A 23,415-nucleotide genomic window follows, 5' to 3' on the forward strand; every position below is an offset into this window, starting at 1 on the left:
AAATTCAGGGAGTTCAGACACCCCCTGCTGTCTCCCACCCTGCAGGATGACTCCACATGGACATCTGCTGGCTTAAAGTGAAATAATCACCTGTCACCAAGGTCATTCCTGCAGGGATGATGGATTTTTTTGTTTTTTTTTTAGTTTATGGTGGACTTTCAGGCTCTCTCTCTGGAGAGTGAGCTAAGTTGAGCTTTGGCACTGCAACATTCCCAGAGACAGCACATGCCAAAAGTGACCAGGCCGTGCCAAATTTTAAACGGGTATCTCCTCTCTCTCTCTCAGTCATTCTGCTAAGCCAAGTTCAGGTCTCTGCCTCCCTGCAGGACTGGTATTTAGCACTTGAAAAGAAGGGGACAAATGAGGCGACTGTTTGTCAGCAGCTTTAACAGCTGCACCTATTGTAACAAATGGGAAACATTTAAATGTATGCAGAATAGAAGAATAATAACTGATATTAATGGAGGCAAAGTTTATTTATTAGCCTAAACAACTTGCTAACAAGGCTCAAAGTAACACAGTTTTTCCTGTGCAGTTATTCTTCATATTGTATATTTTCTTTTTCTTTTTAGGAAGGTTCGTCATGTAAACAATTCCCCAGAGTTAGCCGTTTTGTACAGAAGTGATTGTTAAGACGTTTCTGTCTGTGCAGTAAAGCGTTTTTACAGGCTGCTCTTGTCCTTGTGTGTCCTCCAGGTTGGGGAGAGCTACCAAACTCCCACACTAAATCAGAGAGCTCTTGGGGCGAACCTGCGCCCTCTCCTGTCACTGTGGACAACGGCACCTCCGCCTGGGGCAAACCAACCGGGAGCTGTGGAGGCTGGGGAGACAGTAACCAGGACACCTATAGTAGAGGCAACACAACAATGACTTCTGCTTCCTGTAAACCTGGTAGGAAACTCGGCCTTTATTGTTTCCAGTTTTCTATATATTTTTTGAAGTGCGTCTATATCTGAGAGTATAACATGATTATACCCCACTGCTTTAAAAAAAAAAAAAAAAAAGATTCCCCCCTGATAAGTCAAACCAAGGACATCAATATGGCACAGGGGAACCTATGATGCAGGAAAGTTTCCACAGGAATCTGCACTGCCCTCTAGTGGCCATGTATTGTTTCAGTTATTGTGGGCTATATTTCATTGTGCACATTAGGAATAAAATAAATAACATCCCATCAACACTGTTTTTCAGCTCCCAAACCTATGCAAGATGGATGGGGAGGTGGAAGTGAGGAGCTGAGTTTGTCAGGGGGGCAGTGGGAGGCTGAGGAGGGAGACATGTGGAACAGTGCTGCCTCCCAGGAGAGCAACTCCTCCTGTAATTCCTGGAGCAATGCATCTAAGAAGGCACCACAGAAGGTAAGAAAATAGTTAAAAAGAAAAAACCACATATTTACAGATTGACTCCACAGGATCTCCATCACCTAAGAATGTTGCTGAAGTCATAACAATCCCATCGTCTCTTTCAGGCGAAGGTCCCAGTGAAGCAGGAGGAAGCTTGGATCATGAATCGTCTCACCAAACAGCTGACAGACATGGGCTTCCCTGTGAGTTTAATTGATTGCTGTGCTGGTTTAAAAAAAACTCCATTACAGTCTGTCATCACTGACAGTTTCTTGTTTGTCCTGCAGAGGGACCCTGCAGAGGAGGCTCTAAAGAGCAACAACATGAGTCTGGACCAGGCCATGAGCGCCCTGCTGGAGAAAAAGACAGAACTGGACAAGCGAGGAATGGGCATCGCCGGCCACGACTACAACAACGGGCTCATCAACAAGCCCATGAGCTGCCCACGGCCTCCGCTTCTTTCCAAAGACCCCTCAGCCGACCCACGTTTGCCCTTCATGGATAAGGTGGGACTGTTAGCCCCTCACTTACTGTCACTGCAGAACAGCGGCATGTTTATTATTGAAAGGTTTGAAAGCAAGTGATGGAGTAGAAGCTAAAAGACGATGATGTAAAACTGAAGGCAGTGAGACAATTAGAAACAAATGTATAAATAGTTTTCTCTGTGAATATCCATCTAACGTTTGGCATTTTGTCTACCGGTTTTGAGCAGACTGTATATTTAAATTCAATTTTCTTCAGCAGATGCAGAGTGGAATGTTTGGCGGCAGTGGAGCAGCACAAGCCCGGACCATGCAGCAAACGCAGCAGCTTCCTCAGCCACCAGTGCCGCCTCTCAGCTCCTCCCAGCCTAGTCTACGTGCTCAAGTGCCTCAGTTTCTCTCCCCTCAGGTACATTCAGGCTCGAATACAGAAGTTTGTTGTTGTTTCTAGTTTCTTTAGTCACGTCACGTGTTCCCTGTGTTTACCACCAGGTTCAAGCACAGCTCTTACAGTTTGCAGCAAAAAACATTGGTCTTAATCCTGCACTTTTAACCTCACCAATAAACCCTCAACATATGACCCTTCTGAATCAACTGTACCAGCTGCAACTGGTGAGTGTCCTTTACTGCAGTGATACTACAGTACAGTAGGACTGGAGAGTCGTAGTACATACTGTATCTGTCAACAGAGGCCTGAAATAAAAACTATTTCTTATCCTTGATACACAGGCATACCAGCGTTTACAAATTCAGCAACAGATGTTGCAGGCGCAACGCAACGTTTCTGGTCCCATCCGACAACAAGAGCAGCAAGTAGGTCTCCCTCTGAACTCTCCCTGAACCATTTTCTTCAGTAAATCGGTCGTAATAGGCTGCATCTGCTTATATATAAGAAGTCTTTAATTCGTCCTCTTCTCTGCCCATGTCCAGGTTGCACGTACAATCAATAACATGCAGCAGCAGATCCAACAGCACCAGCGTCAGCTGGCCCAGGCCCTGCTCATGAAGCAGCAGCAGCAGCCTCCACCTTCCCACTCAGGCCTGCAGCCTGGTGGCGCCAAATCCACCTTGGACTCGTTTACATGTCACCCCCAGGCATCAGGCCTTCCTGACCTGCAGACCAAAGAGCCGCAGTCGACCCCCAGCGCCTACAGCCACTACTCTCTGTGTAAGTGACGGTTGTTGTGCTCTTCAGATGGTGAAACAACACCGATCCCTGTGATCTCACGTCAGAACAATAAATTCTGTTGTCGTTCCTTAAAGCTGGACTGAATCCAAACATGAATGTAAACTGCATGGAGGTGGGTTTGACTATGAAGGAACCCCCCCAGCCCCAGTCGCGTCTTTCACAGTGGACACATCCCAACGCCATTGAAAGTCTCTCTGGAAACCCCTCTCCCCTGGAGCCCACACTAGTCAAGCATGGTGAGAAATGTATTTTTATATTAATTTCAATGCACAAAACTAAATAAATAAATAACAAGTAGAAAGTCCGGCAACTGTATTATAAGTAGGGCTAACATCAGTTAGAATAATATTTTAAAAAGTTTAATCATGACCATAATTTATGATTACTTAGGGTAAATTGTCATACCTAAATATCATCCTTCATATCAACTCAGTGTCAACAGAATCCAAAAAATTAGCAGAATCATTTTCTTGTGTTCTTGTGTTTTCTTCTTCTCTCAGGTGCCAACCTGGGCCCCCCTGGGAAGCCCCCACAGCTGGAGGACTCCTACAGTCCATACAACCTCATGTCCAGCTCCGAGTCTCCAACCAGCCCCAATGTACCCCCGGACAGTTGGGGACAGGGCAAAAGCAACAGTGACAAAATGGCGAATGGGACCAATATCAACTGGCCGCCAGGTGAGGAGTGACAGGAAGTCAACTGTAGAGGGCGTTGTTCTCTTTTTATCTTTTCAACATTCATGTATGTATTGTTATATATATGTATTTTTTTTTCAGTTTTAATAGAGGTTAATGATAGCTATTCCCAATATCACAATATTAACGCTTTTATTTTTATTTATTTAAATCCCCAGAGTTCTGCCCAGGCGTGCCCTGGAAGGGCCTTCAAAACATCGACCCTGAGACCGACCCCAACGTGACTCCTGGCAGTGTCCCCAGTGGACCCACCATTAACACCAATATCCAAGATGTCAACCGCTACCTGCTGAGGGACAGGAGTGGAGGTGAGGACGGGGGTCACAGTGTCCAGGATGGTACTGTAGACTTGGGTTTAGCCGTAAATCTGACCGCATCAAAGCCGCTGCCCTCCAGAGAACCTGCTTGTCGTTCCTTTGTTCTTCGTTCTTCTGCTCTAACTCTGATCATTGATTTTTTTTTTCTCATTATTCGTTTTTTTTCTTTATCTATTTCTCAATGACTTTACTGTCTTTCAGTCTGGTGCAACTTCATTACTTTTTTTTTCCTTTCTGCTGCCGTATTGCCTTGTCTCTCTGTCGTGTCTGTGTTGTGTCGCTGACATCGGCGTAGGCTCCTCACCCACTTCATCTCAGATGGAGGCTCTGCCTCCCTCCACTGATTGGCCAGTCAGTGCCTACACTAGTTCATTCAGTCTGTCCTCCCCGGAGACGGACGACCCAGGTACACAGTTTGATCCATATTCCCGCCACAACGACCATCTGGTGAAAACAGCAGCTGCTCGGTTGCTGTGTTTCAGTGTCGTCCTCTTGTTACAGTAACCCCTTAAAATCTTCTTCGTCCTTTTTTCCTCTCTGCTGCTGATTAAACACCGCCTCCTTTTTAGATCTCATACCTGCATCCCCCCCTAGTGGTGTGTTGTTGTTGTTTCCCCTACTTTACTGATGACAATAATTTTTTTTAGCTAAATGTGTTGAAGTAAATATATTACATTACTGATACATTTCATAGTAAGTATTGACTTAAATGATCTTAAAATTCTTAGGGTAAATTAGTAGATTTTATAACAGAAATTTAGATTGTAATCCAGTGAACATCAGTTTTTGTTTTTATTAAATGTATTAGTTTACATTTTTATGCCATTTCACAGTTATAGATTAAAATACCACAGGTGACGCAGTTGGGGCTGAACTATTGTTACATTATTGTATTGTGCTGTTTTGTCTCTTTTTATGTTTGTTTGTTTTTAAACGTTTTTTCTGTTTTCCTCCAGGTAAACTCTCAGAGATTAAATCCACTTGGTCTCCGGGGCCCATCTCTCACAGCCAGGCCTCCCTGTCCCACAAGCTGTGGGAGGTCCCTCAGGGCCCCCGCAGCAACGCCACAGCACCTTCACGCCCTCCACCCGGCCTCACCAACCCCAAGCCCTCCTCGACCTGGGGGGGCAACTCCCTGGGTCTGAGCCAAGGGTGGAGCACCTCTTACACAACAGGTGATTTTTTTTTTATTTTGAGACTGTTTAAAGTGTAAAAGATTTGTACTTTGTTGATGAACCTTTACCATTCTACCTAATTGGTAGATAATTAACGGTTGCATTAGCCTATAAATTTAACATTTCCTGTGGTTTAAGAGCTAAATTCAACACCTGTCTCTGCTAATACACAGTAGAAGTACTACAGATACCAACATCCAGGCCGTGTTCTACACTGAGCCGGATCAGTTTCAGTACAACTTTGATGTGGCTAGCAGAATAGTCTACACCCTGGAATGAAAAGGTTGTGGTTTAAAAACTGTCAACAGTCTTTGGGTGGTTCCTGTTCCTTTTTACAGACGTCAACACCTCCCATTCAGTTGGTGTGACATTTTGGTTTTAGTGAATTGAAGGAGCAAAAAAATACAACTCCAGGCTAAGAAATCACTGTTGTTGTGTGATTTTTTTTTTTTTTTTTTTGGTGCACAGCAGGTACCACGTGGAGTACTGACAGCTCCAGCAGGACCAGCAGCTGGTTGGTTCTGAGGAACCTCACTCCGCAGGTGAAGTTTTGGACCAAATGCTTGTTAATTCACTCCATCATGCTCAGAGAATGACCTGTGTTTTTTTGCCCTTGTTTCCTCCGTCCATCTCCAGATTGACGGTTCCACTCTGCGTACACTGTGCATGCAGCACGGCCCGCTCATCACATTCCACCTCAACCTGACGCAGGGCAACGCTGTTGTGCGCTACAGCTCTAAGGATGAAGCCGCCAAGGCTCAGAAGTCCCTGCACATGTACGAACGTCGAGGCTCTGCTTCACAGTCTTTGCTGTTTTCCTTGTCGACCGTTGGTCACTGATGTTTTTCCTGGGGTTTCTGTTCCAGGTGCGTGCTGGGGAACACCACCATCCTGGCAGAATTTGCCGGGGAGGAAGAAGTGAACCGCTTCTTTGCACAGGGCCAGTTGCTCGGGGGCACCACCAGCTGGCAGGCCACTCCAGGAGTCAATCAAGCACGGATGGGTGGGACGGGGTCCGCCGCCTCCCATCCCATCGGTCACTCTCCACACTGGAACAACAACAACAGCGCCGGCAGCAGCGGGAGCACTGGCCTGGGAGCCGGCGGAGCCAAAACGGGCGGGGAGCTGCTTTGGGGCGGAGTGCAACAGTATTCTAACCTGTGGGGACCCCCGAGCGGAGAGGAGGGACGGGTGATGGGGAGTCCCACCCCAATCAATACGCTGCTGCCTGGAGACCTGCTGAGCGGAGAGTCCATGTAAACAAACAGCAAAAGGTGCAAAAACCTTCAAATCAGTGTGGAGATAATCAGTATGGGTGGAACAGGAAGAAAGGAGACGGGGGGAGGACGGGGCTTCATCCTCGCTGCTCACCCTCCTCGTCCTCCTCTGCTCCTTTTGGTGGTTTGAAAGACATTTCAGTTGCAGTTCTGTGAATCTCTGCATGAGATTTTTTTTCTGGCAGTGTTGCGCGTCAAACTTTGGAGACACGGGACGGTCTTTTCACTCCAACCATGAAAGGGAACCTAACTGAAGTGAACTCTGAAGAATTTCCTGTGTGAAAACAAGTACCTGAATCAAACTGACACATTGAGGAGCTGCCATCTTTGAACGTGCGCGCTTCGTCCTTCGTGCTGCACCTCGGAAAATGCCCGATAAAAAGACATCATTCCCAAAGCGAGACCCTTCAATCAAAGTGGTTGCTGAACTTCGAGCTGGTCCAGAATCAAACACGTCTCTCATCACTAATATTAGCCTTAATCTTTGTCTGCCCTACTCTCCTCATTCACTCTGTACTCGGTGAAGAAGTATCCAGACACTTGCACACCCTTATCTCTGAGCCAGTGAAACCTGAGTGGAAAGTACATGCTGCTGCTGCTGGACGTAAGCAACCACAGCTCACAGTGCATTCTTGAAAGCAGATTGAGTTCCTCAGTTCGCTCAAAGGGAATGATGCAACTCTGTTCGCCTTGTTCAAGCCATTTATTTTTGTATTTGTTTTTTTGTTCGTTTGTTTTTTTCTCTTTGAATCATTGCAAGCAAAGGTTAAAAAAAATGAATCATTCAAAATGTGTCTGTCAATCCTACCTGACGGATGGATTCGTTCAGTGGTGGTGGGAGGGGTCATTGCATACAGGGATGTCGCTGTCCGCAAAACCAACCACTGCTTTTTGTACGGAACTGTAAAGACTTCAGAAACGTCAGTGCACCTCAAAACATCTGCAGCCCACCCGCAGCCTTGCTCTCAGTCTCTGATGTTGCTCTCAATGATTTTTAGTAGGACAAAACTCAAGTTGCAGCTGTTTCCCAGCGGTGGTCTCGTCGATGACCCTCCCAACGCCATCCACTCCACCTGCAGAACACCATTTCAATCGACGTGCAATATTTAAAAGCCACAGACTGTACCGTCCAAGCACCGTGGCCTCCCGGAAAGAGAAAAGGATTATATGGTTTGATAAGAACAGTTGTCCACCCCCGTGAGGCCCCCCCCCCCCTCACCCGCCCTGCCCCCAGCCCCTGCCAGGAGTGGTTGAACTCAGGAGAGTAACATGCTGGTGTTGGACTAACCACAAGAACGTACACAAAAAAAAGCACTTCGTCAGCCAGCTTACTCTTCTCACTTATGCCAGTGACTATTTTGGGGGCAGAGAGAGTGACCGGTTTGTTTATGTGTGAGTGTGAATGTGAGTGTATGTGAGTGTGTGTGTGTGTGACGAGGATGAGGCATCAAACCAAAATAAGATGAGCCTGTTTCTTCCCCACCTTTTGGCCTATTTTGCATCGGTCTAAGAGAATGAAGCCGAGTCTTTGGAGTTGGTTTATCACAGCACTTAACCAGAGGCGTTTTTACCTTTGATGCCAACGGACAGAAGAAAGGAGAAGCAACACTGGCAAATGAAAAACTGAAGAAAAAAAAAAAAGACAAAAAAAAAAACAATCTTATTTTTTCGTTGCTTCTCCAGAAAAACATATTTTTGGACTCGACATGGATGTGAAGATTTTTTTTTTTTCATTTGTTTTTCAGTCCTTCTTCCCTCAAGTCAGTGGGACCAAGAAGGATATCAGACATGGTAGCAAAGTGAAGGGAAATTACAAAGAAAGAAGTGAACTGCCGTGCAGTGAAAGCACTCGTCCTCACCCTCTCTCTCTATCAGAGTAAATATCACTGTTACATTGCAAACTGTTACGACAGAATCTCTCGCCTTGGCGTCTGGAATTGTTGGACCGTGTTGTTCACCCGGCGGCTCCGGCGGGGGACGATCGCCATTTCATTCTTTTCTGAGCTTTTCTTGATTTCTCTCGTCTCCACTGGAGGCCCTGCCAACCTGTGTGATGGTGTGGTCACTGAGTGCCTGCCTGCTGCAGAGTGCAGAACACTGCAGCAGACCTCACCCCTCCTCGCTCGCTCCTGCCTCCCTGCGGATCCCCACAGACCACCCCCCCCCTCCCCTCGGGCCTCCAGGCCAAGAGCAGCTCTTTCAGAACTGGCCCCACATGTGTTGAATTTTTTTTCTACTACTGCTGCTCCAGAGTCTGTCCTCGGCAGCCTCCACTTCCACTCTCTCTTCTCTTTTCTCCTGCAAAGATCACTTTAGCCGAGCAAGGAGGCACTTGATGTGTTTTTGTTTGTTTGTTTTTTTTCCTGGAATTTGACTTATAGAATTGCCTATAAGTGCATTTTGTTTTTCTTCTATTGTGGTGTAAATATGTGCTGATGTTTGTCGCTGTTTTAACTGGTGGTGTGAGTTGAGGATTGTGATCACTTCACTTCTTTTATGTCGCTCTTTATGCAGTGTTTCAGCTTCTCTTTTGCCCCTCCCACTGCCTCAGGGGCAGAACCAGTGTGCAGAGGTACAGTGGATATAAAAAGTCTACACATGGCTTAAAAAAAATTAAATCAAAGATGCCAAGATTTCTTTTATTTTTTCATCTTTGAAAACATTCTAAATTTTTTTAGAAGAATAATGATAAAACAGCACCTATGATAATGTAGTGACCCCGTCTCTACAGATGAGAATCTGTCATTTGCAAAATTCTGTGACATACTCCTGGGTATTGCTTGTTGAAAGTCGCCCGTGCAGTGTTGTTCTTGCACCTTTACCTCAACACACAGTAACCCGTCTTCCCTTTGGGAGACGTAATGTAAATTAATGTCCCTGTCCGTGGTCCTGAAATATGAAGGTAAAATAAGATTCTTGAAACGGGAGCAACCAGCAGCTGTAAAAACCTGCGACATAACTCTCTGCAGCCTGACTTTTTCAGCTTTATACGACTACTGTGCCAAATCTTCTCCTTCTTATGATGGACGTCGTCATTTGAATTCTTAAAGCCTTAGACGTCCTTTCAGGACTTCTTGACTGAAACCTTTCAACAGTAAGATTACACATCTGTGGACCACGGCTCAGTGAAGGGAAAGAAAATGGAACTACTCCATTTGATGTGTGCTTTGGGCTCAAACAGGTCCTTCATTATCAGGGGCTGAGTATTAAATTGCACTTTATTTGATGAGTTCTATGAACGATTTCAGTTTGTTTTCACTTGAATTTCACAGATGTCGAAAGTTAAGTCTCACATTTTTTCGCACTTTGTCAAATTTGGTCATGTTTGGGTTTGCAGACTTTTTATATCCACTCTCCACTCTTTATTTCCCAGCTCTGTCCTTGAAGGTTCAGTCCAAACTACCCCCCCCCCCATCTCCCCCTCATCCATCCTGGTTCCACCTGTCCTCATCGGTTTCCCCGCGACTTCCTTTCATGTCGATGCACCTCAGCCACACTGGTGCTTTATGTTAAACTCTGGGAGCGTTCAGTTATTCTTACGACCACCTCGACTGATGACAGCCTTCCATTTCTATGCAAAGACAAAGAGGTGTTTGTTCACAGCCATCGTCCACTTTCGTCCCCTGATCCCAGCTCCTCCACCTCCCCCGACTACCAGGCAGCTTCCCTTGAAGTGACTCCTCTTCACGCTTCAGGCGTTCAGTCTCCCAGTGTGTGGACAGAGCTACTCATGACACTAGATGACCTGCTGGAGGCACTAGCGAGCCCACTGATTTCTCCACCATCCACTTTCTCTTCGCCATAATCCTAATTTGATCTTCAGTGTGACCAGACTTGAGATTCCCAGCAGGAGTGGAAGGGACGGACAGATGAATGGAAGACTGGAGAGTTGGGGCGGGGGGGGCGCTGACCCTGCATGTGTCTGTGCACTGTTTCCAGGTCACATGTGGTACATCTCTTTTAAAAAAAAAACCAAAAACATTATCTTTTCTTTAGCATCAATATTTGTTTTTGTTGTCTTGTTTTTTGGCATAAACTAAAAAAGAAAACTACAAAATGTTGTGTGTTCCAGCTGTGCACTTTGAGGCTGAGATGACTACGTGTCCGCCGACTTCTTTGACTCCCCCCACCTGACACGTGGGGGAGCTGTATGCCGGAGATATTTGTTTTTCCCACCTCCGACCTGAAGGTTCGCTCTTGCAGTTTTACTGAACATTTGGACTCTGTACATCTGGCTCTGAGGTTTAGGGTCCAAGCAGGGACCCCAAAGAAACAGCCACAAACCTCATGTTTGGTACCAAGTCTTAAAATCGTAGAGGACGATCCCTGTCCCAGAGTGAGGACTCCTTCAACATCAACAACAACAACGAGAAGAAGAAGAACAATCACTATTGACTGTGTTATTTGTGTCTGTTTGCATTTACTCCACACTGGACTCGAATCAAGCAACTGACGGTGGGCGGAGTAAGAGGAGGGCTGACTGGGACGGAGGCGGAGTCTCAGACGTGCCCTGGAATTTCCTGATGCAGCACCAGCACTGAACGCCCGGACGCCCTCTCCAGCCACTCCACATCCACCTGTCTGGTGTTGGAAACCACAAAGTCTCGACTGGAGCTTGAGCAGAACTTGCTTCTCAATCACGGATCGGACCAGGGTTCTGGGGCCCCCTAATGGCCAACCCCCTCCCCTACCCATAAGGATTCAATTAGCAAATCTGTTAAAATGCAAAGGCCTGGGTTGAATATGCACATGTGAGTTCATACAAAGTGTACAACGGATGTATGTCTATATAAACATATATATGTATGTATGTATATGTGTATGTATGTATGTATATGTATATATGTATGTGTATATGAATATATACACACATATATAAATGTATATACATATATATATATTTGTATACATGTGTGTATGTGTATATATGACTGGAATATAGTTTTCCTCTGGACCTCTGTCCTTTTCTCCAGTCCCCAGCTCCAGCCTTTGTCCCTCTGGACATATTATTCCCCAGAAATCAAATCATAAACATATCAAAGTAATACAAAAAAAATAATGAAAACAAATACTTGAATCAATAGAAGCGCCAATAATGTAATGTGAACACTTTTTGTAGTGGCTTTTGTGTGTGTGTGTGTGTGTGTCTCATCCATACACTTCTGAGTTTGTTTGTTTTTTTAATCATCAGTTTGGAGTGAATCCTGTTTATGAAATATTGTTTTGTTTTTTTTGTTTAAGAAAACAAGGCGAATTTTACATCTGTCGTATTTGGAGCGTTTGCACAAGATTGCGTGTACTGTACGATTGTGCGAATGTGACGTGAAGTGGTTTGTGTCTGTGTGTGAGCGCCGGTGATTACAGCAGAGGAACTGCGGCCTCGTGTTTCTCTTCACTTCAGTATACATTTGTTGTTGGTTTAGACTTTTTTCTTTTTTGCTCATCAAAAATATACAAATACATATATTCTGATGTACATTGTTACTAGCCTCTAGCGTTGCACTGAGTGTCGGCCTCAACCCTCATCCAGCTAAACGAACAACATGATACAAGTACTGAGGGGAGACGGGGGACAGTTCATGTGTAAATGTTTACTCAAGGACTAAAATAAGTATGTGTGTGTGTGTGTGTGTGTGTGTTTTTCTTTTTAATGTAACGTTTATCTACCTTAGTGGCTTTCATCGTGGAATAGTCCAAGGAAGTATGGATCATCTTTGAGTATTGCACCAATTTTCAGACTACAAACCTTTAAAAAAGAAAAAAAAAATCAAAAATGTTTTTAAAACAAAAATACAGCAAAAAAAAAAAAAAAAAGTATTTCACACAGACCTGTGGCCATAGTTTGGGGTAGAAAGACTTGAACTCTCCCAAATGTGAGCAGCGGAGAGAGAGAGAGTGAAGTACGAGACATGAGTCGGAGCCTGGGGCTCACTTCAGAGGTGCCTACTCTTTTGGTTTGTTAGCTTTTGGTTCTGTTTTAATGTGTTTGTTTGTTTGTTTGTTTTTCTCCTGCGAGGCCACTGACAGTTTACAAACACTTTAGTTTTTCCTGGAGTTCAGAGAAGTAGAAGAAAAGCTGCAACTAAAACTATGGAAAATGTTGGCGAGAGGGTGGGAAAAAAATGCTTCCATTTTGAAAAACAAGTGCAACAACAACTGAAAAATGAATTTTCTTCTCGTGCTACTCTTCAGAACTCTGGGATCGAACAGTGTCATCTTGTTCTGTTGGACTCTGTCCGTGCTGCGTTCACGTCCACGTCACGGACTTTCTTAAAGCCTGTTTGTTTTCTGTCGATTTGACATAATGTTGTTGTTTTTTTTCCTTTATATAAATATATAAAGAAAAAGATTAAAAAAAAAGACATAAATGCTCACTTTCTTGCACACACACGAAAAAGTGGATCTTGTCTCAGGAAGGCCAGGGTTCCAGAGTACCGACTCCACGCCATGTGTAATGTACACGTTTCTTTTTGTTTGTTTTGTCTTTTGATGATGAGGATTTAAAAGAAAAGAGAAAAGAAAGAGGACGATTTGAAAAAAAAAACAACTTTAAGCACTGAAAGTTATGGATTTCAGAGGAAGAGAAAAAAAACCCTTTGTTTCTAAATCCGTAGCAGTTACACGATAACCAAATAATGGACTTTACATGAGAATGGAGTGCTTTATATATAAATCTATATATATATAAAAATGCTTTACATTGAAAAAAAACAAAAAAATGTAATGATTTTTGATTGTTTGTTTTTTTTTAAAGAAAATTAAGACGGTGAATAACATGCAAAATGCTGTATGTTTAAATCTTTATTGTGTTTTTCTTAATGAGGTTCCGTCCTGACTGAATCAGGAACATTGTGCATTAACCTCTCTCTCTCTCTCTCTCTCTCTCTCTCTCTTTCTCTCTCTCTCTCTCTCATATTCTCCCACAGCGGGTATTAATGTTATTGTAATTATTACAAATAGATAAAATCAGACTTTTGTGGAACCTTTCACACGTCGGAGTTTGTAAAAAAATTAATTAAAAAAAATCATGAGCTGGTTGTAAAGAGCGATGAAACTATGCACAAGTGTTTGGGGGGGTTTTAACGGCCGACTTCTTCTGAAGTGGCTCATCTATTTCAGGGTTGATTTTTTTTTTTTCTTCTTCTTCCTCCTCTCTGATGATTTGACCCTGTTTGTTTTGGGGATTTTTTGTTTGTTTCCTGAGGGAAGTTTTGTCGGGGCGGAGTGACTGATGTGAAACCCCTCTGCCTCTCACTTCCTTCCCCTTGATTCTGATTGAACTAACACTACATTGCCATGCTGTGTTTTCCTCAAACCAATGAGCGTCTCACTTTTAAAGCACTGTGGGATTCTTTCCTGTTGTTGTTTTTTCTTCCTCCCTTAATTGTAAAGGTAAGAGGTTTGAAACGCTTGGGTATCAGATATAGTTTTTTTTTTTGTTGTTGTTGCCTTTTTTTAATATTAAGTAAAAAAGACTGTACTGAGATTTAACAAGAAGTCTGTGGCTTGTAATGTTTTTATTTTTTTCCACTCTGTATATCTCTTTCTCCTCATAGAATGTGATCGTTAAAATGACATGCACCGAAGCAAATCTTTTCATGAACTATGGAGCTTCTTTCAAATATTAATAAAATAGCATTGTTTTTCTTGGCTGTTAAATGTGACTTTTGATTGTGTTTGAGGTTTGGTTGTCTTTTTCTTCGTTTTTTTTTTCCTCATGTTGGTCAGGCTCTGAGGTGGGGCTTTCTGGGACAGGCGTAGTAGCTGTCCTGTGGTTGGTCAATGATCTTCGGGTTGGCGTAGACAGGATAGATTTCCTCCTCCAGGTGTGAGGTCATCTCGAGGTTATTTTGGGAGGTAACCTCACTCTGCTGCTTCCTGTCCATCACCTCGTAGATGCTATGACTGGGGGGCTGTGGTCTGTGGTGATGCTTTGTATTCAGCTGCAACACAACAGCATTTTCAGAAATATTCACATACGAGTCGGTGAGAAATCAAAATACAATGAGAGTAGTTGGCCACATTAAAATCAGAGTCAAAAAACAATGTTTGATTTTGAAACGGCATCGCAAGTCAATAAAATTGTTTTTTCCTGAGGTAATACTTAATATAAGTAAGACAGTTGATGTCTGTTTAGTCAAAATTAAAAAGTTTTTTTTAATTAAAGGTAGCAAAACAATGGGTATGTTCTTTTAATAGTCATAACATTTATCTAAATAATGTATTATTTCAGTTAAATTTCAATACAATTTCATTATATAATTTTATTTAATTCAAATACATTTTTCTATATTAAACCCAGCAGAATACTACATTTTAATCAAAGATTAAACAGGAACGGTCCCTTAGCAAGATTACAGATAAACACTGGGTAGAAAAGGAAAGTACATCAGTTAGTTTTAAAATGATGGGTTGTGTCTATTGACAGTCAAAAAAATTGAAAGAGAACTTGAAGCGATTAAAAATTAAAAAATAGTAAGGACTCACACATTTGTCTGTGGCCAGCCAAAGGAGAGCAGCTGCAAGAAGTCCTGATGCTGCAAAGATGGTCAACATCAGAGGGAGGTAGGTGGAAGAGCAGTGACACGGTCTCCCTGCAGCACAAACCAACACCAGTCATTGATAATAAACAACTGAGATGGTCTGAACTGGAGGAGTTGGACATTAAATCCATCTACCTTCACTGTGAACGAACACAAAAACCTGATGGTCACTGAGGAGCAGGTCGGTGACCTCTGTGTAGCTCAGCTCACACAGGTACAGCCCCGTGTCGCGCTGCTGTAAGTGGGACAGGGTCACGTTGACCTCCGGGGACTGCGGTCCTCCTCGGAGCTGCAGGCGCCACCTGTGCTGCGGTGCGACACTCAGCTCTCCGTCCTCCGACATGGACAGAAGAGTGGTTTGACTCTGAGGGTCTCTGTGATACAGATGGAGTCTCTTCAAGCTGCCGAGGCTCGGCCGGAGGGAGCAGGAGAGTTCCAGGGACTGGTTGACTGACAGATATCTGAAGATCAGTGCTGCATGTGCTGAAGAGAGAGAAAAGTCTTAGTAAAGATGTGGTCAGAGCCTGTTCTGACTGGCTAAAGGTCTGTTTACTTTGAGGGATTTAAATAAAAACAAGACAAGTTATTGCAGTAAAACTGTTGCTGAATGACAAACTTTTCCTTTTCATTACAGATAGCATTCGAGCTGGAGCAGTTTGGAGATAAGAGAGGTCAGGTGGAATGAAGGCTCTGCTTCTTCTTCTTTGGACGATCCTACCTTCATTAAAGTCAGTGGTTTCTGCATCTTAACATTACGTTAAAAAATTGTTTTTTGGGGGGGTTGTCTTTCCTTCTCTCCCTCTGTCTGTTTTGTTTATTTGTTCATCTTTGGAAACATTGAGTGAAAATACTGTTCCTCCCTCTGTCTGTTTTGTTTATTTGTTTATCTTTGGAAACTCTGGTTCTTGACAAACACATTGAAGACACTGTTTTGCTTCAGCTCTAAAGCATCCCACAATCAATTCCCTTAACCTTATCATGGTTCCCAGTAAATAAACTTTGAGAACTTAACAGAGTAAAGCAGCTGGTCTTACCTTCTGACAGCCACGCGAAGAGGAGAGCACACACCCAGTTCATCTTCACGGCTCTGTTTCACTTATGAGTGCAGAGATGTGCAGCAGACGTGTCGTCGCCTCTGTTTCCTGCAGCCTGACTCTATTGTTTGAGGGGTTTTTTTGTTTTTGTTTTTGTTTCATCTTAGAGCAGGAAGACGACCTCGAAGTGTGCTGCTCAAAGGCTTTACATCTTGTGTAGTTAATATTAACTCCATGCTAAAGATATAAAAAAAAACCGAATCAATTGTTAATAAAAAAAAGTTGTGACCATTTATTATTTTTCAGGATTTGTTTGTTTTAAAATCAATAATCAATATTATTAAATCAATAGGTGACAATAATTTAAATTATAAGATTTGTTTTTTGTTTCCCTCCACAGAGAACTGTTTCAACTGTTGCGTCCAATCGTGAGCTGATTGGTGGCTGAGTGTGTTCAGCTGTGCACTGCTGTGGTGAGCGTTTAAATGGCTGCAGGTCTGTGGCTCAGGAAGGAGCTGTGGCAGTCTGAGTCTGGGTGACACTGATGGAGCGCTTGGTTTTTGCTCTCCTCTGGTCTGGAGCCTGTGTTTTATCCTCTCTGGCTTTTCCTCCACCGCAGCATGTGGGACAAAATGCTATCCTTCAAAAGGTCCTGCTCAACCGGCGCTACAGCTCCAAGGCTGAGCAGCAGAAGACCCAGTCTGTGAAGCAGGAGCAGGTGAACACTGTCAGAGTGACCTGCCATCCAGACTCGCTGGAGATCGTCATCAAAGCTGACATGTTTGGAGTCGGCGCTCCTGTCAACAGCGATGAGCTGCGCCTTGGAGTGAAGGAGAACAACTTCTGTAAAGCTACGGTGACCTCAGGGGAGGAGTACGCGATTGTTGTCGGGCTAACAGACTGTGGCACCAAGCACTGGGTAATGGATGGATGTTTTCATATTTATTTTAGGCAATGTTAGTTTTGATTTTAAATGAAAGGGGCTCTTGTCCACAGATGACTGAAGACAGTCTGGTTTACACCAACCTCCTCATTTATTCTCCTTTGGCCTCCACTGACGGGCTGGTCAGGATGGAGGAGGCTGTGGTTCCCATCGAGTGTCATTATGAGAGGTTGGTTTGGCTTCAAAGGCAAACATTTACAAAAACAAATGTGGTAAACTGATCCATGAGTTCTTGTTTCTGGTTCTTAGGAAATACAGTCTGTCTAGTTCCTCCCTCACACCCACCTGGGCTCCGTTCATGTCTACACAGGCCGCAGTGGAGTTACTGGAGTTTGATCTGAGAATAATGACTGGTGAGAACTGTTTATGGACTCTTAAAGTTTAATTTGGAATAAATAACTTTTGTCTCTCTTCACAGATGACTGGTTGTATGAAAGAAGCTCTAATGTGTTTTTCCTGGGCGATGCCATCAATGTGGAGGCCTCAGTCAATGTTGGACATCACATGGGCCTCAAAGTGTTTGTGACTGGCTGTGTAGCTACGTTAACCCCGGACATACACTCTACTCCCAGATACGTATTCCTTGAAAATGGGTAAGAACAAGAAAGAACTCTAAGTTATTGGAAAAGGCTAGAAAGTAAGTTTTGAGAAGTTGTTTTAGTTTATAACAGGTATGTCTGACCAGGGTACTGTGGTGCTGTACACCCCCCACCCCCTTTTTTTTTTTTTTTTTTTTTTTAAATTATTTAATTTTGACCCGTTTTATCTAGCCAATAGATTAAGATAAAAATATTATTATTGTCTTCTCCTTAGCTTTTTCCTTCTTGTCTTCTAGGTGCCTGCTCGACTCCCAGCTCCTTGGATCAAGGTCCAGCTTCTTGCCCAGGAGACAAGATGACAAGCTTCAAATGGTCATTGATGCCTTTAGGTTTCACAATGAGGACAGGGCTGAGGTGAGGCCTGAAGGTGACCATGTGGTCCATTTCTCACTAAAATCAACAAATGGTCACAGCGAAAACCAGTTCCTTTATAAAATGATGAATGCTTTTCAAAGATGGATTAAAATGATTACAGCTCTACATCACCTGTCACCTGAATGCTGTACCACTCAATGATGCAGACTCTCTGAACAAGGCTTGTACTTTTGTAAATGGGAGGTAGGTGATGGGTCGTAATGAAAGGTCAAGTTGCGTTGGGAAGGTCTGGGGGGAGGGGGAGACTCTCCTAAAAATTGTCAATGCTTTTGTAGGTGGCAGTCGGCCGATGGCAATGACTACCTGTGTGGATACTGTCAAAGCCAGAACGAACCGGAACAAACCCACAGTCTGCCTGGCAAGTTTGGTCCTCGTGGATTTGGGAAACCGGACCAGTCTGAGTCCTTTTGGAGAAGTGGATTGAAAATGAGTAAAGGTGCAGTAGCAACTATCAGTTCACCACTAGATGGCACTTTTTGTCTTCATAAATCTAAGGTCCCTGTGTTTTCTAGTGTTGGAACAGGAGGCAAGAGTGGGACCAGTTGTGGTTTTGCCAGCAAGACATAAGAGCATAGCCCTGCCAGAGAAAGAGCTTCCACCTGTGCTCAACAAAATCAGCAGACCAGCTCTCTATGGCAGTCATTGGAGGAGCAGAGTGAACAGACCTCAAGGTAAGTAAACTGTAGTGAAATTTTAAAAGCCCTCCTGTTACAAAATGGTGTGTGTATATATTTATTCTAGACCAGAAGGGACTTGATTCTGTTCCTCCTAAACTAGACCAGGTTGAGGAGCCTGAGGAGGATGAACCAGATCTTGAAGGTAAAGTCAAGACGATTGTGAGATGTTAAAACTAAGGACTTGAATTGAGAGTAATTTTTCATTTTTACAGATGAAGATTTGGAATACGAAGATACTGAGGATACAATGAAAACGGGCTCTGACGGGATCGATGTTAACGCCACAGCGGCCCCTAACGGCACTACAATCACCACACGGGTTCAACTGAACATGACTTCACAGTCGAATACAACTGTTGTAGAAACTGATCTTTCTGCACCAAACGAACCCAAACGATAATAAATTATTCAGTTCAAATCTTGGTGTTTTTTTTTTCCCTTTATTTACCGAAGTCTATGCTTTTTTTTTTTTTTCTTTTTTTTTTTTTTCCTTCTTTTTTTTTTTTTTCTACCTTTTTTTTTTTTTCTACTTTTTTTTTTCTTTAACGGAACTATCGACGTTTCGTAGTTTAGCCGAACGCATTTTATGAGTGCACTTTTGCACATGCGCAGTTGTCAAATAAGGGGGACGTTCCAGTATCACCATTTGGAGTGCTCATTTATACACGTCAACCTGACTATTTTAAACATTTATTCCGAACTTGCTAAAGCTAAAACAAATACGTAGTGCATCTAAACTAACATATAGTTTTTGGTTTTGGTTTTTTGACCCGCTAGTGCATCTAAACTAACATATAGTTTTGGTTTTTTGACCCGTGTAAGGCGGCTGCTAGCTGTGTCTCCTGCAGCACTGGGATCATGTTTACCTCCCAAACCTCCTCCTTCCAGGATTCAATAGACGTGGATGAGAGGGATGACTTTGACAGCGAGGACATCCCTGGCTACAGCCAGAAAATCCAGCTCAACTGCTACTATACCATCTACCTTTACGAAGGCACAAGGTCAGTGACGATGTTTTCCCATTTAGTATTTTATGTACGCGCGACACTGGTGTCTGCGGTTGATTCTGTTGCAGAAGTGAAGCCGCGGAATCGACTGTTGGTCTCAGAAGTAACCTTTAGAGTTAAAATAAATGGAAATTTTCCCACAGACTTCATTTTGACAGTTATTTCTGAAACCACTTTGTAATATAGTCTATAACACCTTTTCTAAGTGAATTAATAATGAATAAACATCCTCGTTGATTGGTTGATGCCTGTCCCTGTAACAAGTGATCAGAAAACAAGCCTTCGATTTAACTCAGTCGTACGTTTTATAACTTTCCTTTCCTCCTTACTGATGCCGACAAAGGTAAATGCACGTGTCCCTTAAACGCAGCAGATGATGAGTTTACTGTCAATTGTCTTAGATCTGAGGCTTCTGGGGAAAATGTGTCATGGAACCAGCGGAGAGCAGACTCCACAACCAGTCAGGAAGACTTTAGGTAACGATGGAGCCCTCCGTCTTCTTCCTCCTCTTTGCTTTCACTAGTCATGAGTCTTTGACTTCCAGTGCTGTGCATCCGTGTTCACAGGCTACTTCAGGGAATCCAGTTACACAATCACGTCTGTTTTCATTTGTGCCTTTGTTCTGCTCATTGGAGTGCCGCCGACTTGCATCAGTTGAATTTGGCGAAGAGTGAATGAATGCCTTTGGATAACTTGTTAAAGTGTTGAGAAAGAACCGTTAACGTAAATGTGCTCTTGTCAGAGATTGTTCTTCCACAGCTGTGGCTGTGCTGTGAGTCATATGTCGTGTTGGATGTGGCTTTGGATCATCAACCTTTTCCATCTTCTCTCCATTGACATGAGTGGCTTCCAAGTTTTTATTGTCTCTTCCCTCTGCTTGTATTCACTCTGACTGTGTCCCTTCTCTACAGCCTCACACTGGTTGACAGCAGCTTGCCCTCAGAGGCAGAACCTGAGCTGCGGACTTACATCTCCAGGAGGCTGAGCAAAGGAGCGCTGCTGGGAGGCATGGGCAACATCGCCACCGTGGAACTGAGGCAATTATTACTCATGCTTCTTGTGCCATTTGTAAATCCTTACTTTTTTTTCAAAAGATATGACAAAATGCATTTGTTTGTTGCAGTATCCCAGAGGAGGCCGTTGGCTGCTACTGCTGTCTCGTGGAGCACGAACGGTCTCCAGAACAACCAGACGTTGATGGAAATGGATACGTCATTTGCTTCATGGGTGGCTCTGAAAAGGGCCTGAACTTATATCCTTCACCCTAAGATGTCAGACATAACTGTTCATGTCACTCCATTTATTACCTTGTCCTTACTTTGGTGCACTTTTGTAAATGTGATTGTCTCTGCAGTTGTTGTAGATCCTTGACCAAACACACATTCAGATTAGAACTTGACAAATATGTCCAAGGCCTGCACAGCAGTCTGCAGACACCAGAGGTATGAACAGCCAGCCATTTTCAAATAAGACATGTTTTCATCATGCTGCAGATGTAATTCAAAATAAATATGTCCTGTCAGCTTCTTAACCTTGAGACAGAGGTGCGTCCCTACCTGAGCCGCTGGTTTGAGGAGTCTGTGATGCACATCTACAGAGTGGTGCAGCTGGTCCAGAGCAACATCAGCTTCTTGCTGCACGCTGTAAGTTATTATTCAATCATACTGTATAAAAACTGCGTATTAGAAAGAGGACTTGGTAACTAACATTATTTTTTCTTTATTATCATAAACTTAATATCTTTGTCTACAGGCTCTGAGTCAAACTCTTGTTGACGTCATCAATTCAGATGAACGGACCAAAGCTGATGTGTCCAGGTGAGTCTCACCTGTCTGTTTCGTAACTACTCTGATCCAACTCTGTAGTTTACAGTCAGAGTGGATTTCTGAACAATCATAAATTGGCACTTTAATTGTAATAAAAAAAAATCAACTAGTTTAAATGTTCTCACTCGCTATTACACCCAGCTCTGTTCAGTTGAATCCAACCCTGATATACTCACTGGAACTAAAGGGAAAAAAATACACTTCCTCAACAGCTCTGAGGCTTTAGTTTATAGACATTTGGTGCCACCTAGTGGCTTATTAAGACCCATGGAGTGAAATTGGATAATTTCCCACCATGCATCTGATGATCTCTCACAGCATACTACTGTGCCATGGCACTAAAAAATACTTTTTTATTTTTAGTTCTTCTACCTGCCACTAGAGCAGGAAATGAGAAATAGCTTCAATATTATTTCCTGTGGTCCTTTAACATAGACATTGATCCTGGTCCAGGTGTAAAACAAACCAAAAAAAGAAACCTTTTTAACAACATTCTCTGAACAAAACTTCCTATCCGTTTAATCTGTGTTTGATGAATTGTGCTGCAGGTTCATCAAAGCGGCCAGTTTGCAGGGATTGTCCCAACAACAAGACTCCACAGCAGCCTCTCTGTGTAAAGCCATGTCTGAGGACACACAGTCCAACCTGGTCATTGACTGCTCCGTCAGCCCACCCACATTTGTAAACACCGGTAAGCTGGGCTCCACGATTTACTTCTGATAGGAGAAAACCTGATGTTTGTGCGACAACGAAGTTGAAAAATCTCTGTGGTGTTTCTGTTTTTCAGTCACTAATCGTTTCTGTGACGGCTGGATCCAGGCCTTTCTGAATGCCTCAGAACACTGTAACCCCTTCCTGCTCAGACAGATTCTGGAGAATTTTAAGCTGAAGGTGAAGAATCTCCAATTTCTATATATTTTAGAAAACATTAGGTCTCGGTTCAGTCAGCAGCTCAGATTTAACCTGGAGGTCAAACTTTGTGTTTTCTCTGCAGTTATTGTAGTTGTATAAAGTGCAACGTAGTTGAAAAGGTTGGATTGTTAGAGATGAGAAACAGTGCAGTTTCCTTCATGTGCTTTTATTTCAGTGAATCTACTTTATTTAAACAAGAAATTATAATAACAGTGAAGAAAATGAATTGACTCATCAAAGCGGTTTGAGGCAGTAAAAAAAAAGCAAATCCATCTGAGGCAATGATGTTCTGGCTGAGTACTGTAGCACTGAGCACCTGTTAATGTGTTTTGCTGTACGCCTGTAATAGCATTGTTGTGTTTAAAAACCTATTCTTCCCTGTCAAACTCTTGATTCCTGTTCCGCAGGCCATTCAGGACATGAACAGCCTGAAGCGTTTCGTGCGTCAGGCGGAGATGAGTCACTACGCACTGTTTCGCTGCTGCCAGTTCCTCCAGGCCTGCGGGAACGGCGACGTGCTGCTGCAGAACGCCAGGGCGGAGCACAGCGACCTGCCTGAAGCCTGCAGCATCATCTCCGTCCTGGAGGAGTTTCTCGGCGAACTGTCCCAAGCCCAGGCCTGATCTTAGTACTACACAGAACTCCAGTAGTCAGGTGGTCGTCCAGGGAGACGCCAGATCTACCAGCTAGACAACTATCACTGTAAGCCCAGCACTACATCCCATCTTAACACACATTGACAGATGAACTGAAACCAGGGGAGATGTAGAGTTTACCAGCTGATGAGACCAATGTTAAAGTTATAACTTTAACATTGGTCCACTTCTGAAACTTCTGCTCCTTTTATACAGAGCAGACGTTCGATCTACAATAGGTACTGTTAAAAAAAAAAAAACACACAGTCGACATGCACTTAGCATTCCTTAACAAACATCTTTCTTTGGGACACTTTAGTTTGTCGTAGCTGAAGCCAGAGTCAGACAGATCAGTAAAAGATCAGCACTTTAACATGAGACTTTCC

At 43.4% G+C, this 23,415-nt stretch overlaps 4 protein-coding genes across 11 annotated transcripts in view; 3 read left to right on the forward strand and 1 right to left on the reverse strand.

The window, feature by feature from the left end:
- Positions 1-12,591, forward strand: part of tnrc6c1 (trinucleotide repeat containing adaptor 6C1) — a 32,930-nt gene extending 20,339 nt beyond the window's left edge. For 3 of the 5 annotated variants that reach the window (XM_025064218.1, XM_017040632.2, XM_025064219.1), the window contains 15 exons: positions 697-891; positions 1,192-1,358; positions 1,469-1,546; positions 1,631-1,849; positions 2,085-2,234; positions 2,318-2,437; positions 2,555-2,638; positions 2,756-2,993; positions 3,089-3,250; positions 3,515-3,691; positions 3,868-4,017; positions 4,983-5,201; positions 5,670-5,743; positions 5,838-5,977; positions 6,068-12,591. In XM_025064218.1, coding sequence (XP_024919986.1) covers positions 697-891; positions 1,192-1,358; positions 1,469-1,546; positions 1,631-1,849; positions 2,085-2,234; positions 2,318-2,437; positions 2,555-2,638; positions 2,756-2,993; positions 3,089-3,250; positions 3,515-3,691; positions 3,868-4,017; positions 4,983-5,201; positions 5,670-5,743; positions 5,838-5,977; positions 6,068-6,461 — 2,567 coding nt within the window. In that variant the 3' untranslated portion in view covers positions 6,462-12,591. The remainder of the gene's footprint in view (positions 1-696; positions 892-1,191; positions 1,359-1,468; positions 1,547-1,630; positions 1,850-2,084; positions 2,235-2,317; positions 2,438-2,554; positions 2,639-2,755; positions 2,994-3,088; positions 3,251-3,514; positions 3,692-3,867; positions 4,018-4,982; positions 5,202-5,669; positions 5,744-5,837; positions 5,978-6,067) is intronic. The other 2 variants (XM_017040633.2, XM_008329691.3) reach the window with 2 other exon arrangements.
- Positions 12,592-13,982: 1,391 nt separating this feature from the next.
- Positions 13,983-16,403, reverse strand: LOC103392935 (uncharacterized). The gene is made up of 4 exons (XM_008329696.3): positions 16,056-16,403; positions 15,157-15,504; positions 14,966-15,072; positions 13,983-14,421 (listed from the first exon to the last, which is right to left on the reverse strand). The coding sequence occupies exons 1-4, from the start codon at positions 16,096-16,098 to the stop codon at positions 14,203-14,205; spliced, it is 717 nt and encodes a 238-aa protein (XP_008327918.1). The 5' UTR covers positions 16,099-16,403; the 3' UTR covers positions 13,983-14,202.
- Positions 16,404-16,545: 142 nt separating this feature from the next.
- Positions 16,546-19,067, forward strand: LOC103392929 (zona pellucida sperm-binding protein 3-like). 2 transcript variants are annotated; one of them, XM_008329690.3, is made up of 10 exons: positions 16,546-16,974; positions 17,052-17,167; positions 17,248-17,351; positions 17,417-17,591; positions 17,834-17,951; positions 18,073-18,155; positions 18,248-18,408; positions 18,485-18,643; positions 18,750-18,791; positions 18,862-19,067. In XM_008329690.3, the coding sequence occupies exons 1-10, from the start codon at positions 16,600-16,602 to the stop codon at positions 19,047-19,049; spliced, it is 1,521 nt and encodes a 506-aa protein (XP_008327912.1). In that variant the 5' UTR covers positions 16,546-16,599; the 3' UTR covers positions 19,050-19,067.
- A 173-nt stretch (positions 19,068-19,240) lies between these two features.
- Positions 19,241-23,291, forward strand: c17h17orf75 (chromosome 17 C17orf75 homolog). Of its 3 annotated transcripts, none has more exons than XM_008329688.3 (11): positions 19,241-19,423; positions 19,467-19,650; positions 20,058-20,132; positions 20,568-20,693; positions 20,780-20,908; positions 21,038-21,098; positions 21,180-21,299; positions 21,409-21,473; positions 22,031-22,173; positions 22,270-22,373; positions 22,802-23,291. In XM_008329688.3, exons 2-11 carry the CDS (start codon positions 19,508-19,510, stop codon positions 23,015-23,017), a joined length of 1,182 nt encoding a protein of 393 aa, XP_008327910.1. In that variant the 5' UTR covers positions 19,241-19,423; positions 19,467-19,507; the 3' UTR covers positions 23,018-23,291. The 3 variants fall into 3 exon arrangements, with proteins under 3 accessions (XP_008327910.1, XP_024920476.1, XP_016896331.1); XM_025064708.1 differs by having other exon boundaries at positions 19,241-19,409; positions 19,453-19,650; XM_017040842.2 differs by lacking the exon at positions 20,058-20,132.
- Positions 23,292-23,415: the final 124 nt, after the last annotated feature.

The sequence above is a fragment of the Cynoglossus semilaevis genome, chromosome 17 (assembly GCF_000523025.1).
Source record: "Cynoglossus semilaevis isolate Cse_v1.0 chromosome 17, Cse_v1.0, whole genome shotgun sequence".
In the NCBI taxonomy this organism is placed as follows: Eukaryota; Metazoa; Chordata; class Actinopteri; order Pleuronectiformes; family Cynoglossidae; genus Cynoglossus; species Cynoglossus semilaevis.